The 12,722-nt window shown below is 32.5% G+C and overlaps 1 protein-coding gene across 2 annotated transcripts in view; it reads right to left on the bottom strand.

Moving 5' to 3' along the window:
* LOC134694996 (islet cell autoantigen 1-like) overlaps window positions 1–12,673 on the bottom strand; it is a 45,211-nt gene extending 32,538 nt beyond the window's left edge. For both annotated transcript variants that reach the window (XM_063556123.1, XM_063556122.1), the window contains exons 1-8: window positions 12,582–12,673; window positions 11,287–11,345; window positions 10,316–10,493; window positions 7,843–7,915; window positions 6,945–7,068; window positions 4,573–4,771; window positions 3,863–4,087; window positions 1,427–1,512 (exon numbers count right to left, since the gene is read on the bottom strand). In XM_063556123.1, coding sequence (XP_063412193.1) covers window positions 1,427–1,512; window positions 3,863–4,087; window positions 4,573–4,771; window positions 6,945–7,068; window positions 7,843–7,915; window positions 10,316–10,493; window positions 11,287–11,291 — 890 coding nt within the window. In that variant the 5' untranslated portion in view covers window positions 11,292–11,345; window positions 12,582–12,673. The remainder of the gene's footprint in view (window positions 1–1,426; window positions 1,513–3,862; window positions 4,088–4,572; window positions 4,772–6,944; window positions 7,069–7,842; window positions 7,916–10,315; window positions 10,494–11,286; window positions 11,346–12,581) is intronic.
* Between the last annotated feature and the right edge of the window lie 49 nt (window positions 12,674–12,722).

Below are 12,722 nucleotides of genomic sequence, written 5' to 3'. Positions count from 1 at the left end.
AAGGCAAAACTAAAGGATCCATTATCGAATAGGGAGATGCATTAGGTTAAACAACATTTAATACACTTGTTCTAATTTAAGCATCCAAAACTGAAGGCAAAACTAAAGGATCCATTATCAAATAGGGAGATGCATTAGGTTAAACAACATTTAATACACTTGTTCTAATTTAAGCATCCAAAACTGAAGGCAAAACTAAAGGATCCATTATCGAATAGGGAGATGCATTAGGTTAAACAACATTTAATACACTTGTTCTAATTTAAGCATCCAAAACTGCAGGCAAAACTAAAGGATCCATTATCAAATAGAGAGATGCATTAGGTTAAACAACATTTAATACACTTGTTCTAATTTAAGCATCCAAAACTGAAGGCAAAACTAAAGGATCCATCATCGAATAAGGGATGCATTAGGTTAAACAACATTTAATACACTTGTTCTAATTTAAGCATCCAAAACTGCAAGCAAAACTAAAGGATCCATTATCAAATAGGGAGATGCATTAGGTTAAACAACATTTAATACACTTGTTCTAATTTAAGCATCCAAAACTGAAGGCAAAACTAAAGGATCCATTATCAAATAGGGAGATGCATTAGGTTAAACAACATTTAATACACTTGTTCTAATTTAAGCATCCAAAACTGAAGGCAAAACTAAAGGATCCATCATCGAATAGGGGATGCATTAGGTTAAACAACATTTAATACACTTGTTCTAATTTAAGCATCCAAAACTGCAAGATTCATAAATATACACTTGGTATAATGAAATCATGCAAAACTAAATAATTCATCAAGCAAAAAAAACCTTGTATATACTAGATTTAATAAAGAATGCAAAAATACATAATTCAGTAAGCAAAAAAAACTTGTTTACACTTTGTTAAATTAAGCATGCAAAAATAAACCTTTTATCTTGGAAAATAAAATCTATACACTCTGTCTTATTAAAGCAGGCAAAAGTACAAGATTTATCATGCAAACCTAAGGATTCACATTCAACCATGCATGTACACTAGGTCTAATCAAAGCATTTAAAACTATAAAATTCATCATGCAAACTTTTAAAAGATTCAATTTATACACTAGGTCTTATTAAAGCATTCAAAGCTACAAGATTTATCATGCAAACTAAGATTCAATTTATACACTAAAAAAAATCTGTAGCATGCAGACTTTTGCAAAAACCATGAAAAATCAAAAATCCATAAAACTATAAAAATAAATAAATCAGAAACAGATTCATAGGCATGAATGAATTTTCCTAAATAAGTTGTGAGATTAAAATGTTATAAATTTGATAGATAATTATCTCCCCTTGCTACTGTATCATTTACCCATAAATATATTTCCATATTTCTCACAACAGCACAGACACGACAAATATATATATAAAATCAATCAACCATTTCAATACTAACTTGCTAGGATCAAAGTCATCATCTATGTCTGCTTCTTTATCTTTACCCGTCTCTTCTGCTAATTTTCTACTAGGTTCTGCTAAATCCTGAAATACATAGAAATGTGAAGTTATTAGAGCTCAGTTCCTTATGCTTGTAGAGTAAAAGTTTGGTTGGCTTGCTTGTTCTGTTTGTATAAACGTTTACTCAAGCTTTGTAATTAAGATTGACATCTTCAAACAATATGTATACAAATAGTAAAACATGTACATATCATTTAAATTTGATTGGACTTTCTCCCAATTACAAATTTATAAGCAAGCAATAAAATTGAGAATGGAAATGGGGAATGTGTCAAAGAGACAACAACCCGACCAAATAAAAAAACAACAGCAGAAGGTCACCAACAGGACTTCAATGTAGCGAGAAATTCCGGCACCCGGAGGCGTCCTTCAGCTGGCCCCTAAACAAATATATACTAGTTCAGTGATAATGAAGGCCATACTAATTTCCAAATTGTACACAAGAAACTAAAATTAAAATAATACAAGACTAACAAAGGCCAGAGGCTCCTGACTTGGGACAGGCGCAAAAATGCGGCGGGGTTAAACATGTTTGTGAGATCTCAACCCTCCCCCTATACCTCTAACCAATGTAGAAAAGTAAACGCATAACAATACGCACATTAAAATTCAGTTCAAGCTTACTAAAGTATTGCTGGTGACTTTGTGCTGTTGTTTTTTTATTTGGTCGGGTTGTTGTCTCTTTGACACATTCCCCATTTCCATTCTCAACTTTACTCTACATGCATTAGGAAATTACCTCTAATTAACTAGTTTTATTTACAATATATATATTCAAATATTCTACTGGCTTTGAGATGCAAATTTCTTCTTACCAATACACCGTGTGGCAAGTGACAATATAATTTATTTTCCAGAGATATATTTTCTAATCTAGATGTGGGCATATCAATCTATTTAGATGTGGATATTTGAAATTTTATCATAGTTTGCAGTGATAATGTTTACCTTAAATTACCGGAGAATAAAGGCTTTTTCCCCTAGAGAAAAATCCCAATTTGAAAAAAAAATTGCTTGAAATTATTTCTAAAAAGACAATTTTTTTCCAAAACAGTGCAGTCTCAGTAGTAATTGTGCATGACTACATACTGAAAAACACTCATTTAAACATTTTTCATGCCTAAAATGACAATATGTGCAGATTTGAGGGTCTATTTATGTACATGTGCATCATAACTGACAATAAGAGTTTTTATTTCAAATGTGGGTTTACCTCTTTACTGCCCCTAACATAGTAATCTTAATATTAAATTCATAGTAATCAAACCTTTATAATAGTAAATTCATAGTAAACAAACCTTTATAATATCAAATTCATAGTAAACAAACCTTTATAATATCAAATTCATAGTAAACAAACCTTTATAATATTAAATTCATAGTAAACAAACCTTTATAATATTAAACTTATAGTAAACAAACCTTTATAATATTAAATTCATAGTAAACAAACCTTTATAATATTAAATTCATAGTAAACAAACCTTTATAATATTAAATTCATAGTAAACTGACATTCATAATATATTAAATTCATAGTAAACCCATCTTTTATAATTATATCAAAATCATAGTAATCAGACCTATATAAATGATAAAATAGTAAATTCATAGTAAACAAACCTTTATAATATTAAATTGATAGTAAACAGACCTTTATAATATTAAATTGATAGTAAACAAACCTTTATAATATTAAATTCATAGTAAACAAACCTTTATAATATTAAATTCATAGTAAACAAACCTTTATAATATTAAATTCATAGTAAACAAACCTTCATAATATTAAATTGATAGTAAACACACATTTTATGATTATACTAAATTCATAGTAAACAGACTTATAATATCAAATATCAAATTCATAATACAAACCTTTATAATATTAAATTCATAGTAATCAAACCTTTATAATATTAAATTCTTAGTAAACAAACCTTTATAATATTAAATTCATAATAAACAAACCTTTATAATATTAAATTGATAGTAAACAAAACTTTATAATATTAAATTTATAGTAAACAAACCTTTATAATATTAAATTCATAGTAATCAAACCTTTATAATATTAAATTCTTAGTAAACAAACCTTAATAATATTAAATTCATAGTAAACAAACCTTTATAATATTAAATTCATAGTAAACAAACCTTTATAATATTAAATTCATAGTAAACAAACCTTAATAATATTAAATTCATAGTAAACAAACCTTTATAATATTAAATTCATAGTAAACAAACCTTTATAATATTAAATTCATAGTAAACAAACCTTTATAATATTAAATTGATAGTAAACAAACCTTTATAATATTAAATTCATAGTAAACAAACCTTAATAATTTTAAATTCATAGTAAACAAACCTTTATAATATTAAATTCATAGTATTGGTATCCTTTAAAGCTTTCTGCGACAGCTGTCATGGTTCTTGATGTTTTTTCCCAGAAATGTAATAACGTTGATTGATAATTGGCTAAGACATGCGAGAACATATTACACCTACTGGCTGCTAATAAGTCGACTTTTTGCATCACATCCAGTTTTAACTTATCAAATTTAGCTTTTGTTTTCCGCACTTGTGCTTGAACCTGAAATAAAATTATTATCATTATGAGACTATGTTCTATTAAAATACATTCATGGTACGATTTTTTTCTTCAAAAATGGTGTGACCAATGCAATGAAAAGAGTTAAATTATATATAAAGAAAATGCTTGGGTTGGTCTGAATGTGGCCTTTAGAATTAAATGACTGTTAACGGCAGATTTTCCTTAACTATTTTCTTTATTCTGTATGTCATCAATCATTTGCTTCAACTTTAACTTCACCAAAACCTACCTTCACCAAAAACTTTAATCTGACAGACCAGAAAACATAATGCCCATCTACTATCGTACGTGGGGCATAAAAAAAATCTTAAATTTAAGAAAGGTAAAATTTATGATTAATTTCAAGGTTCAACAAGAGATCCTAATTTTACTTCTCACACTCAAATAAAATTGTAAAATATTTTTTTTACTTTTCTTATGAAATCTATTTTTTCTTACTTTATTAAAATTGATATGTTTCTTACTTTTCTAAATTTTTCTAACTGTTTATAAGTATCTGGATCCAACTGTTCTGATACATCTTTCATCCACAAGAGGGCGCCTCTGTACTCTGTCCTGGCTCCTTCCATTCTATTTATAGTCATCAATGTGTCTGATATGGCTCGGTATCTAAATGTTTCCACTTCCTGGTAAAGTCTTACAAGCGGAACTCTCATCGCTAACCTAAAGTAATAATGATCTTTTAGTTTCATACAATTCAAATAAAGGTGGGTCTTAAAATACCAGAGAGATATTCAATCTCATAGTCAAGAAGCTCTATGATTTTCATACTTTTGCTGAGCTGAGAAGCTCTATCATTTGCCTACCTTTGCTGAGCTGATACTCTATGATTTTCATACATTTGCTGAGCTGAGAAGCTCTATGATTTGCATACTTTTGCTGGGCTGATAAGCTCTGTGATTTGCCTACCTTTGCTGAGCTGAGAAGCTTTATGATTTTCATACCTTTGCTGAACTGAGAAGCTCTATGATTTGCATACTTTTGCTGGGCTGATAAGCTCTGTGATTTGCCTACCTTTGCTGAGCTGAGAAGCTTTATGATTTTCATACCTTTGCTGAACTGAGAAGCTCTGATTTGCCTAGTTGCTGAGCTGAGACGCTATGTGATTTGCATACCTTTGCTGAGCTGATAAGCTATGTGATTTGCATACCTTTATTGAGATTATAAGCTCTGTGATTTGCCTACCTTTGCTGAGCTGATATGCTCTATGATTTGCCTACCTTTGCTGAGCTAAGAAGCTCTGTGATTTGCCTACCTTTGCTGAGCTGAGAAGCTTTATGATTTTCATACCTTTGCTGAGCTGAGAAGCTTCATAATATGCCTACTTTTGCTGAGCTGAGAAGCTCTGTGATTTGCCTACCTTTGCTGAGCTGAGAAGCTTCATAATATGCCTACTTTTGCTGAGCTAAGAAGCTCTGTGATTTGCCTACCTTTGCTGAGCTGAGAAGCTTTATGATTTTCATACCTTTGCTGAGCTGAGAAGCTTCATAATATGCCTACTTTTGCTGAGCTGAGAAGATCTGTGATTTGCCTACCTTTGCTGAGCTGAGAAGCTTCATAATATGCCTACCTTTGCTGAGCTGATACTCTATGATTTTCATACATTTGCTGAGCTGAGAAGCTCTATGATTTGCCTACTTTTGCTGAGCTGAGAAGCTCTGTGATTTGCCTACCTTTGCTGAGCTGAGAAGCTTCATAATATGCCTACTTTTGCTGAGCAGAGTAGCTCTATGATTTGCCTAACTTTGCTGAGCTGAAAAGCTCTATGATTTGCCTAACTTTGCTGAGCTGAGAAGCTCTGTGATTTGCATACCTTTGCTGAGCTGAGAAGCTTTATGATTTTCATACCTTTGCTTAGCTGAGAAGCTCTGTGATTTGCCTACCTTTGCTGAGCTGATAAGCTCTATGACTTGCCTACCTTTGCTGAGCTAAGAAGCTCTATGATTTGCCTACCTCTGCAGAGGTGAGAAGTTCTCTGACTTTCAAATATTTGCTGAGCTGATAAGCTCTGTGATTTGCCTACCTTTGCTGAGCTGAGAAGCTCTATGATTTGCCTACATTTGCTGAACTGAGAAGCTCTATGATTTGCCTACATTTGTTGAGCTGATAATCTCTGTGATTTTCATACCTTTGCTGAGATTATAAGCTCTGTGATTTTCATACCTTTGCTGAGCTGAGAAGCTCTATGATTTGCATACCTTTGCTGAGCTGAGAAGCTTTATGATTTTCATACCTTTGCTTAGCTGAGAAACTTTGTGATTTGCCTACCTTTGTTGAGCTGATAATCTCTGTGATTTTCATACCTTTGCTGAGATTATAAGCTCTGTGATTTTCATACCTTTGCTCAGATTATAAGCTCTGTGATTTGCCTACCTTTGCTGAGCTAAGAAGCTCTATGATTTGCCTACCTCTGCAGAGGTGAGAAGTTCTCTGACTTTCAAATATTTGCTGAGCTGATAAGCTCTGTGATTTGCCTACCTTTGCTGAGCTGAGAAGCTTTATGATTTGCCTACATTTGCTGAGCTGAGAAGCTCTATGATTTGCCTACATTTGCTGAGCTGAGAAGCTCTGTGATTTGCCTACCTTTCATCCTTTGCTGAGCTGAGAAGCTTCATAATATGCCATCTTTTGCTGAGCATAGTAGCTCTATGATTTGCCTAACTTTGCTGAGCTGAAAAGCTATATGATTTGCCTAACTTTGCTGAGCTGAGAAGCTCTGTGATTTGCCTAACTTTGCTGAGCTGAGAAGCTCTATGATTTGCCTAACTTTGCTGAGCTGAGAAGCTCTATGATTTGCCTAAATTTGCTGAGCTGAGAAGCTCTGTGACTTGCCTACCTTTGCTGAGCTGAGAAGCTTTGTGATTTGCCCACAGCAGCCATCATTTTTCCAGCTCTGGTTTTGTCAATATTACTCTGTGATTTAAGGAATCTGCCTGTGCTACTTTCTTCTTGTGACAAACCTGCAAAAAGAAAATATTCATTCAAACTTGTGTTTATTTTGTCTAAATATACATTGTACATGGATGAACTACTTATCATTATTATTATTTTTTTTTACACAAAGATTTCTGTTAAAGCCAGTGAGAGAAGCGAACCTTAAACTTGCAGTGATAGTTTTTTGGCTCCATGTTAAAGGCCTGTCACTTTGAGATGAAGAACAGCATTAAAAGCAGTTTCTTTGTTTTTTTAGTGTTGGTTTTATTTTAATCATATACTGGTTCTGTGAATCCTTTGTATTTTATAATATTTTAACATTTTCATTGCAAATTTTTTGGGGGATCGAACTTGAATTCAAATCATACTTGTTTTTTTATATTTCTGTTAAGAATTTAATTTCATGATTATTTTTTTATTTCAAAGGTTCAATGGATGCTTAGTTAGTGCTTTTACACATTCTAATACTTTTGTAAGCAGCACTTCTGAAATCAAATTTAATAGTCCTTTCACTGATTGATTTTTTTTTTATTCAGGGCCCAGCTGAGGCCCCTCTCCAGGTGTGGAATTTTCTCACTGTGTAGAAGACCCATTTGTGGCTTTTGTCTATATATGTTGCTCTTTGGTTGGGTTGTTGTCTCTTTGACATAATCCCCATTTCTATTCTTAAATAGAATTAAGAATTGAAATGGGGATTATGAGAAAATTTTAAGATTTCCTACATTTCTTCATATTTGTTTACCTATAAAGATGTAAACAATTCTGACATTTTCTATTATTTCCCTGTAGTTTCTACTTACGACACAAACGATCCTGGTATTTTTCTATTACTTTCAATAGTTCCATGGAAGATTTCTGTATTGCTCTGAACACCTAAGAGATAAAAATGGCATACATCAATATAGCTCAGAATACTTTATTTCAAAATCAAATATAGTTTACGTCACGTAAAATTGGTGCCATTATTTTTGTCAAATTTTTTTTAAATATCAACCGCATTTACTAAAGATCATTTAATTAGCGGAACAAATCCTGTCCAAATATCCACTACAGTCCTACCTTTTATTGTGTTTGCACTGTATAATCCTGACCTTTAGGCTTTACATAATCCAAGATTATTTTGTATGGCGTTGTTATTACTGGAAGTGTTGCCGTGGAGTTCCACGTGCTCTCCATTTTCTTGTGTCTCTCAGAGCTTTTCGTCATCTTTACAAAAAAAGCGCTGGAAATTGTATCATCAATGACAATGATATTACCGGAGAGTAACGAATGTTATGAAATAGGGGATCCTCATAGAAACCAAGATGGTGGTTTTACAATGTAAATAATCTTGAAAAATGTGAAGGTCAGGACACAACACAAACACAATATAAGGTAGGATAGTAGTGGATATTTGGACAGGATTTTACTTCCGTTCATTGAAAAACATGATCTAGAGTAAACGCGGTCGATATTCAAGAAAATTTTGACAAAAATCATGGTGATAATTTTACGTGACTGCGACTATAATTTATCAAAAATAACATAACAACCTGGCTTGTTTGTGTGTAAAAAAATTTTTTTTTTATAGTGACAGGAGCCTGCAATTCAGTGGTTATTTATGGTTCATGCCTGTCATCTTCTTTTTTGGTAAATTGCATTTTAAATTTGACTGTTAGTTTTCTCATTTGAATTGTTTCAGATTTTTCAGATCAGACCTTTTACACTGATTTTATTGTACAGCTTATCTCATTTTTGAAAACTATATGGTGACTTATAATTCCTTTTATTCATGTCATTTGAAATTTGATGGATAGTTGTCTCATTGGGAATGGCAATCATATACCAGTGGTACCACATCTCATTTTTATATCAAGCATGAACAGATAATTGATTCACAAAATGCTTCCATATTACTTCCCTCTTACAATGCTTTTCAGGTAAATTTAATTCAGTGATAATCCAATATTAATGCATTCAGCACAAAATTAAAAAGTCTTGAATCTATCAATCCAAATTTGAATTTTTACGAAAATTTTATTAATATTTTATTAGGCCTGTAAAGAAAATTTTCACAGCCCTAACAGTATATTTACAAGCCAGAGCTGGTGTGGTGGGCCTGCATACCTTTAGCTTAGCATCAGGTTGAGCATCTTATAAATCAATTCAATAAAATTCCCATATCATACCATATAGCTGATTATTTCAGCGAGGTGTTTATGTTGGCTTGTTTGGAAGTTAAGAAAATAGTGAAAATATATTTTGTGAACATTTATGCATAAATTCAATACTTTCTAATCATAGTAATAGCTAATATGTTCGCAAACTCCTTTTCCCCATTTGAAGGATTTACTACGGTTTATGTTAATTTGAACATACACTCCCGAACAAAACCAGCTATACAAGTACCTTTAACTTACATGTACATGTCAGAAGCATCAATTTGAGCATATATCATACCTCTAGCTTAGCATCAAGTTGAGCATCTCAGTAGTATTAACTAAATATCATACCTCTAGCTTTGCATCAAGTTGAGCATCTCAGTAGTATTAACTAAATATCATACCTCTAGCTTAGCATCAAGTTGAGCATATATCATACCTTTAGCTTAGCATCAAGTTGAGCATATATCATACCTCTAGCTTAGCATCAAGTTGAGCATTCCCATATCATACCTCTAGCTTAGCATCAAGTTGAGCATATATCATACCTCTAGCTAAGCATCAAGTTGAGCATATATCATACCTCTAGCTTAGCATCAAGTTGAGCATATATCATACCTCTAGCTTAGCATCAAGTTGAGCATATATCATACCTCTAGCTTAGCATCAAGTTGAGCATATATCATACCTCTAGCTTAGCATCAAGTTGAGCATATATCATACCTCTAGCTTAGCATCAAGTTGATCATATATCATACCTCTAGCTTAGCATCAAGTTGATCATATATCATACCTCTAGCTTAGCATCAAGTTGAGCATATATCATACCTCTAGCTTAGCATCAAGTTGAGCATATATCATACCTCTAGCTTAGCATCAAGTTGAGTATATATCATACCTCTAGCTTAGCATCAAGTTGAGTATATATCATACCTCTAGCTTAGCATCAAGTTGAGCATATATCATACCTCTAGCTTAGCATCAAGTTGAGCATTCCCATATCATACCTCTAGCTTGGCATCAAGTTGAGCATCTCAGTAATATTAACTGTATCATACCTCTAGCTTAGCATCAAGTTGAGCATATATCATACCTCTAGCTTAGCATCAAGTTGAGCATTCCCATATCATACCTCTAGCTTGGCATCAAGTTGAGCATCCGATGCCACCACATGTTCATCCTCTTTCTTGCCTAGTTTCTGTATTACTGCTTGTTTGGTGGTCCAGAACGTTTCCTTGATCTTGTGAACTGTGGATGTATCTGTGCGTTCCACATATTTATCATAGTTGGATCCACTGTAACCATGACGACTGAAGAAAGATTTAAAACAGTTTTACTGATGTTCTTTGACAAGATTCATAGAAAAATTATAAAACAGGCAAGACATATATTACTCAAAGCCTGTGCTTTTTTATATTGCCAATGGAAGTCTGTTAAAATCCTTCAAATTGTTAAATTTTCCTGCCAGAAAGACAGCATAGACATGGTAGATGCACCAAAAAATGTCATGCAACACAACTTTTTAAACCTGTAATAATATATTAAGTTGAAAGTTCCAATATCTTTGATCTTCTATAGACTGTCATGAACATGTATGCAGTATGATTCAAAACTCACTATCTAACAGGTAATTGCTTATTTTTATTTTTATCAGGTTTATATGATCAAATGCTCTTGTATTATTATTATTTGTATCAATACTCATAGCTGAATTGTGACTACAATGAAAATTGCATTTGTCTAATTCAAATCTTGCTTATAATGAAAACTAACCTACCTAAACCAAACATTTATAACTCCAGTTGTATCCAAAGTCATGGATTTTATGTGTTATGATTATGAACCTGATTAAACTGAAAATCTGCTAAAACCAAACTAAATCGTAAGTCCAATTTATCATGGTTATTAAGTTTAAGCTCAGTTAAAAGACTGGTTTCACTGTATTATCATGGTTATTAAGTTAATTTCAGTTAAGACTGGTTTCACTGTATTATCATGGTTATAAAGTTAAGTTCAGTTAAGACTGGTTTCACTGTATTATTATGGTTATTGAGTTAAGTTTGGTTAAGACTGGTTTCACTGTATTATCATGATTATACTTACGACATCCTTTCTACCAGATTACAATATCTGTACACAGCCTTGAGGAACTACCAGACAATCTGCAAAAAAAAAAATGAATAAAATAAAGTTTTAGGTTTGATATAAAAAATATAGAATATGATTGCCAGTGAGAAAACTCTCCACAAGAGACCATTTGACACAGAAATTTTAAAATACTGTCACCATTGTTATGATTTACTTATTTCTATTTCTCATTATAAATAAACATAATACACCATAGACAATTTGCAGTTAGCTGGACAAAACTGCTCTTTAAAAAATTTCATTTGGGAGCTATCATGGGGGAATCTTATAGTGACAGTTGGCAGGTATGTCATATGAAATAAAAGTAGTAAGTTTATGCTGTCATGTGTATAAAGTTGATGCCTTTTATCATGTTATCATTATCATTTGTGGTTTGCAATATTTTCCCTTGAACATGTTGAACAATGTTGAATCCCGAATATTTTTGTAGCACATTATATATAGGGTATCAGGTCCGAACATGTGGGGTGCGAAGGTGAAAGGGGGCGAACATGAGTGGGTGCGAACGTGAATGGGCGCGAATGGACCCGCATTCTATATATAGGAGGTCTCATTGGGGGTTCAGATTCCCATATCCCGCTTATACTATATACATTAGCAATTCTCATTTTTTTGTAATTTCCCGTGTCCCGCTAGACTTCATTTCCTGATTTTATTGCACAATAATTTGACTTTCATGTGTCACCCTTACAAAAATCAGCAATCCCGCGTCACGCTCAGACCTCAATGAGACCCACTTTATATTAAAATTATTTATAACCTCATTAACGTGTAATTAAATGATTTATCTATTGGAAGCAGTTTGACTCAGCCTATTATGGTTCTCGTGAAAAATCTAGAATAATTTGTCCCTAAAGATCTACCAGGGGCTTTGCTTCGAAAATACACATATATGTTACTCTTCAGGGTAAATGTGTTTTGTTTATTATCATAACTTAATGCTGACTCAATATAATATTAATGTTGACCATAGGAATATAAATCATTGTAAATGTGACTGGAGTTATTCAGATTAGCTGCGTTACACATCAATGTATATTTGGGTAAGCTTTATCAGAGACATATTGTATAAATTATTTGTGTGACAGTGTCTGGCTTTATTAAATTTTTGGTGCAGAGACGTGTCAAAAACTTACACAAATAAACAGGCGACGAATCGTGTGTTTTGTGGTGTTTTAAATAGAAGAAAACATTTTTGGTCTACTTTGCTAGTTTTGAATGAGAGTTATATAGGGTGTAAGTGATCTTACAGGTTTTGTTTTCTCTTATCAAAAAAAATATTGCTGCATTAAAAATCGCATCATTTTCAGACGTCCATGTTTACTAACGATAAATACCGGAAAGTGACGGAAAATACCGAATGATACAAAGGGAGTTAATCTGTCATACGT

This window comes from Mytilus trossulus, chromosome 13, assembly GCF_036588685.1.
Source record: "Mytilus trossulus isolate FHL-02 chromosome 13, PNRI_Mtr1.1.1.hap1, whole genome shotgun sequence".
Classification (NCBI taxonomy): Eukaryota; Metazoa; Mollusca; class Bivalvia; order Mytilida; family Mytilidae; genus Mytilus; species Mytilus trossulus.
Note: the sequence above shows the minus strand (reverse complement) of the source record. Positions and strands in the feature narration are given on the sequence as shown.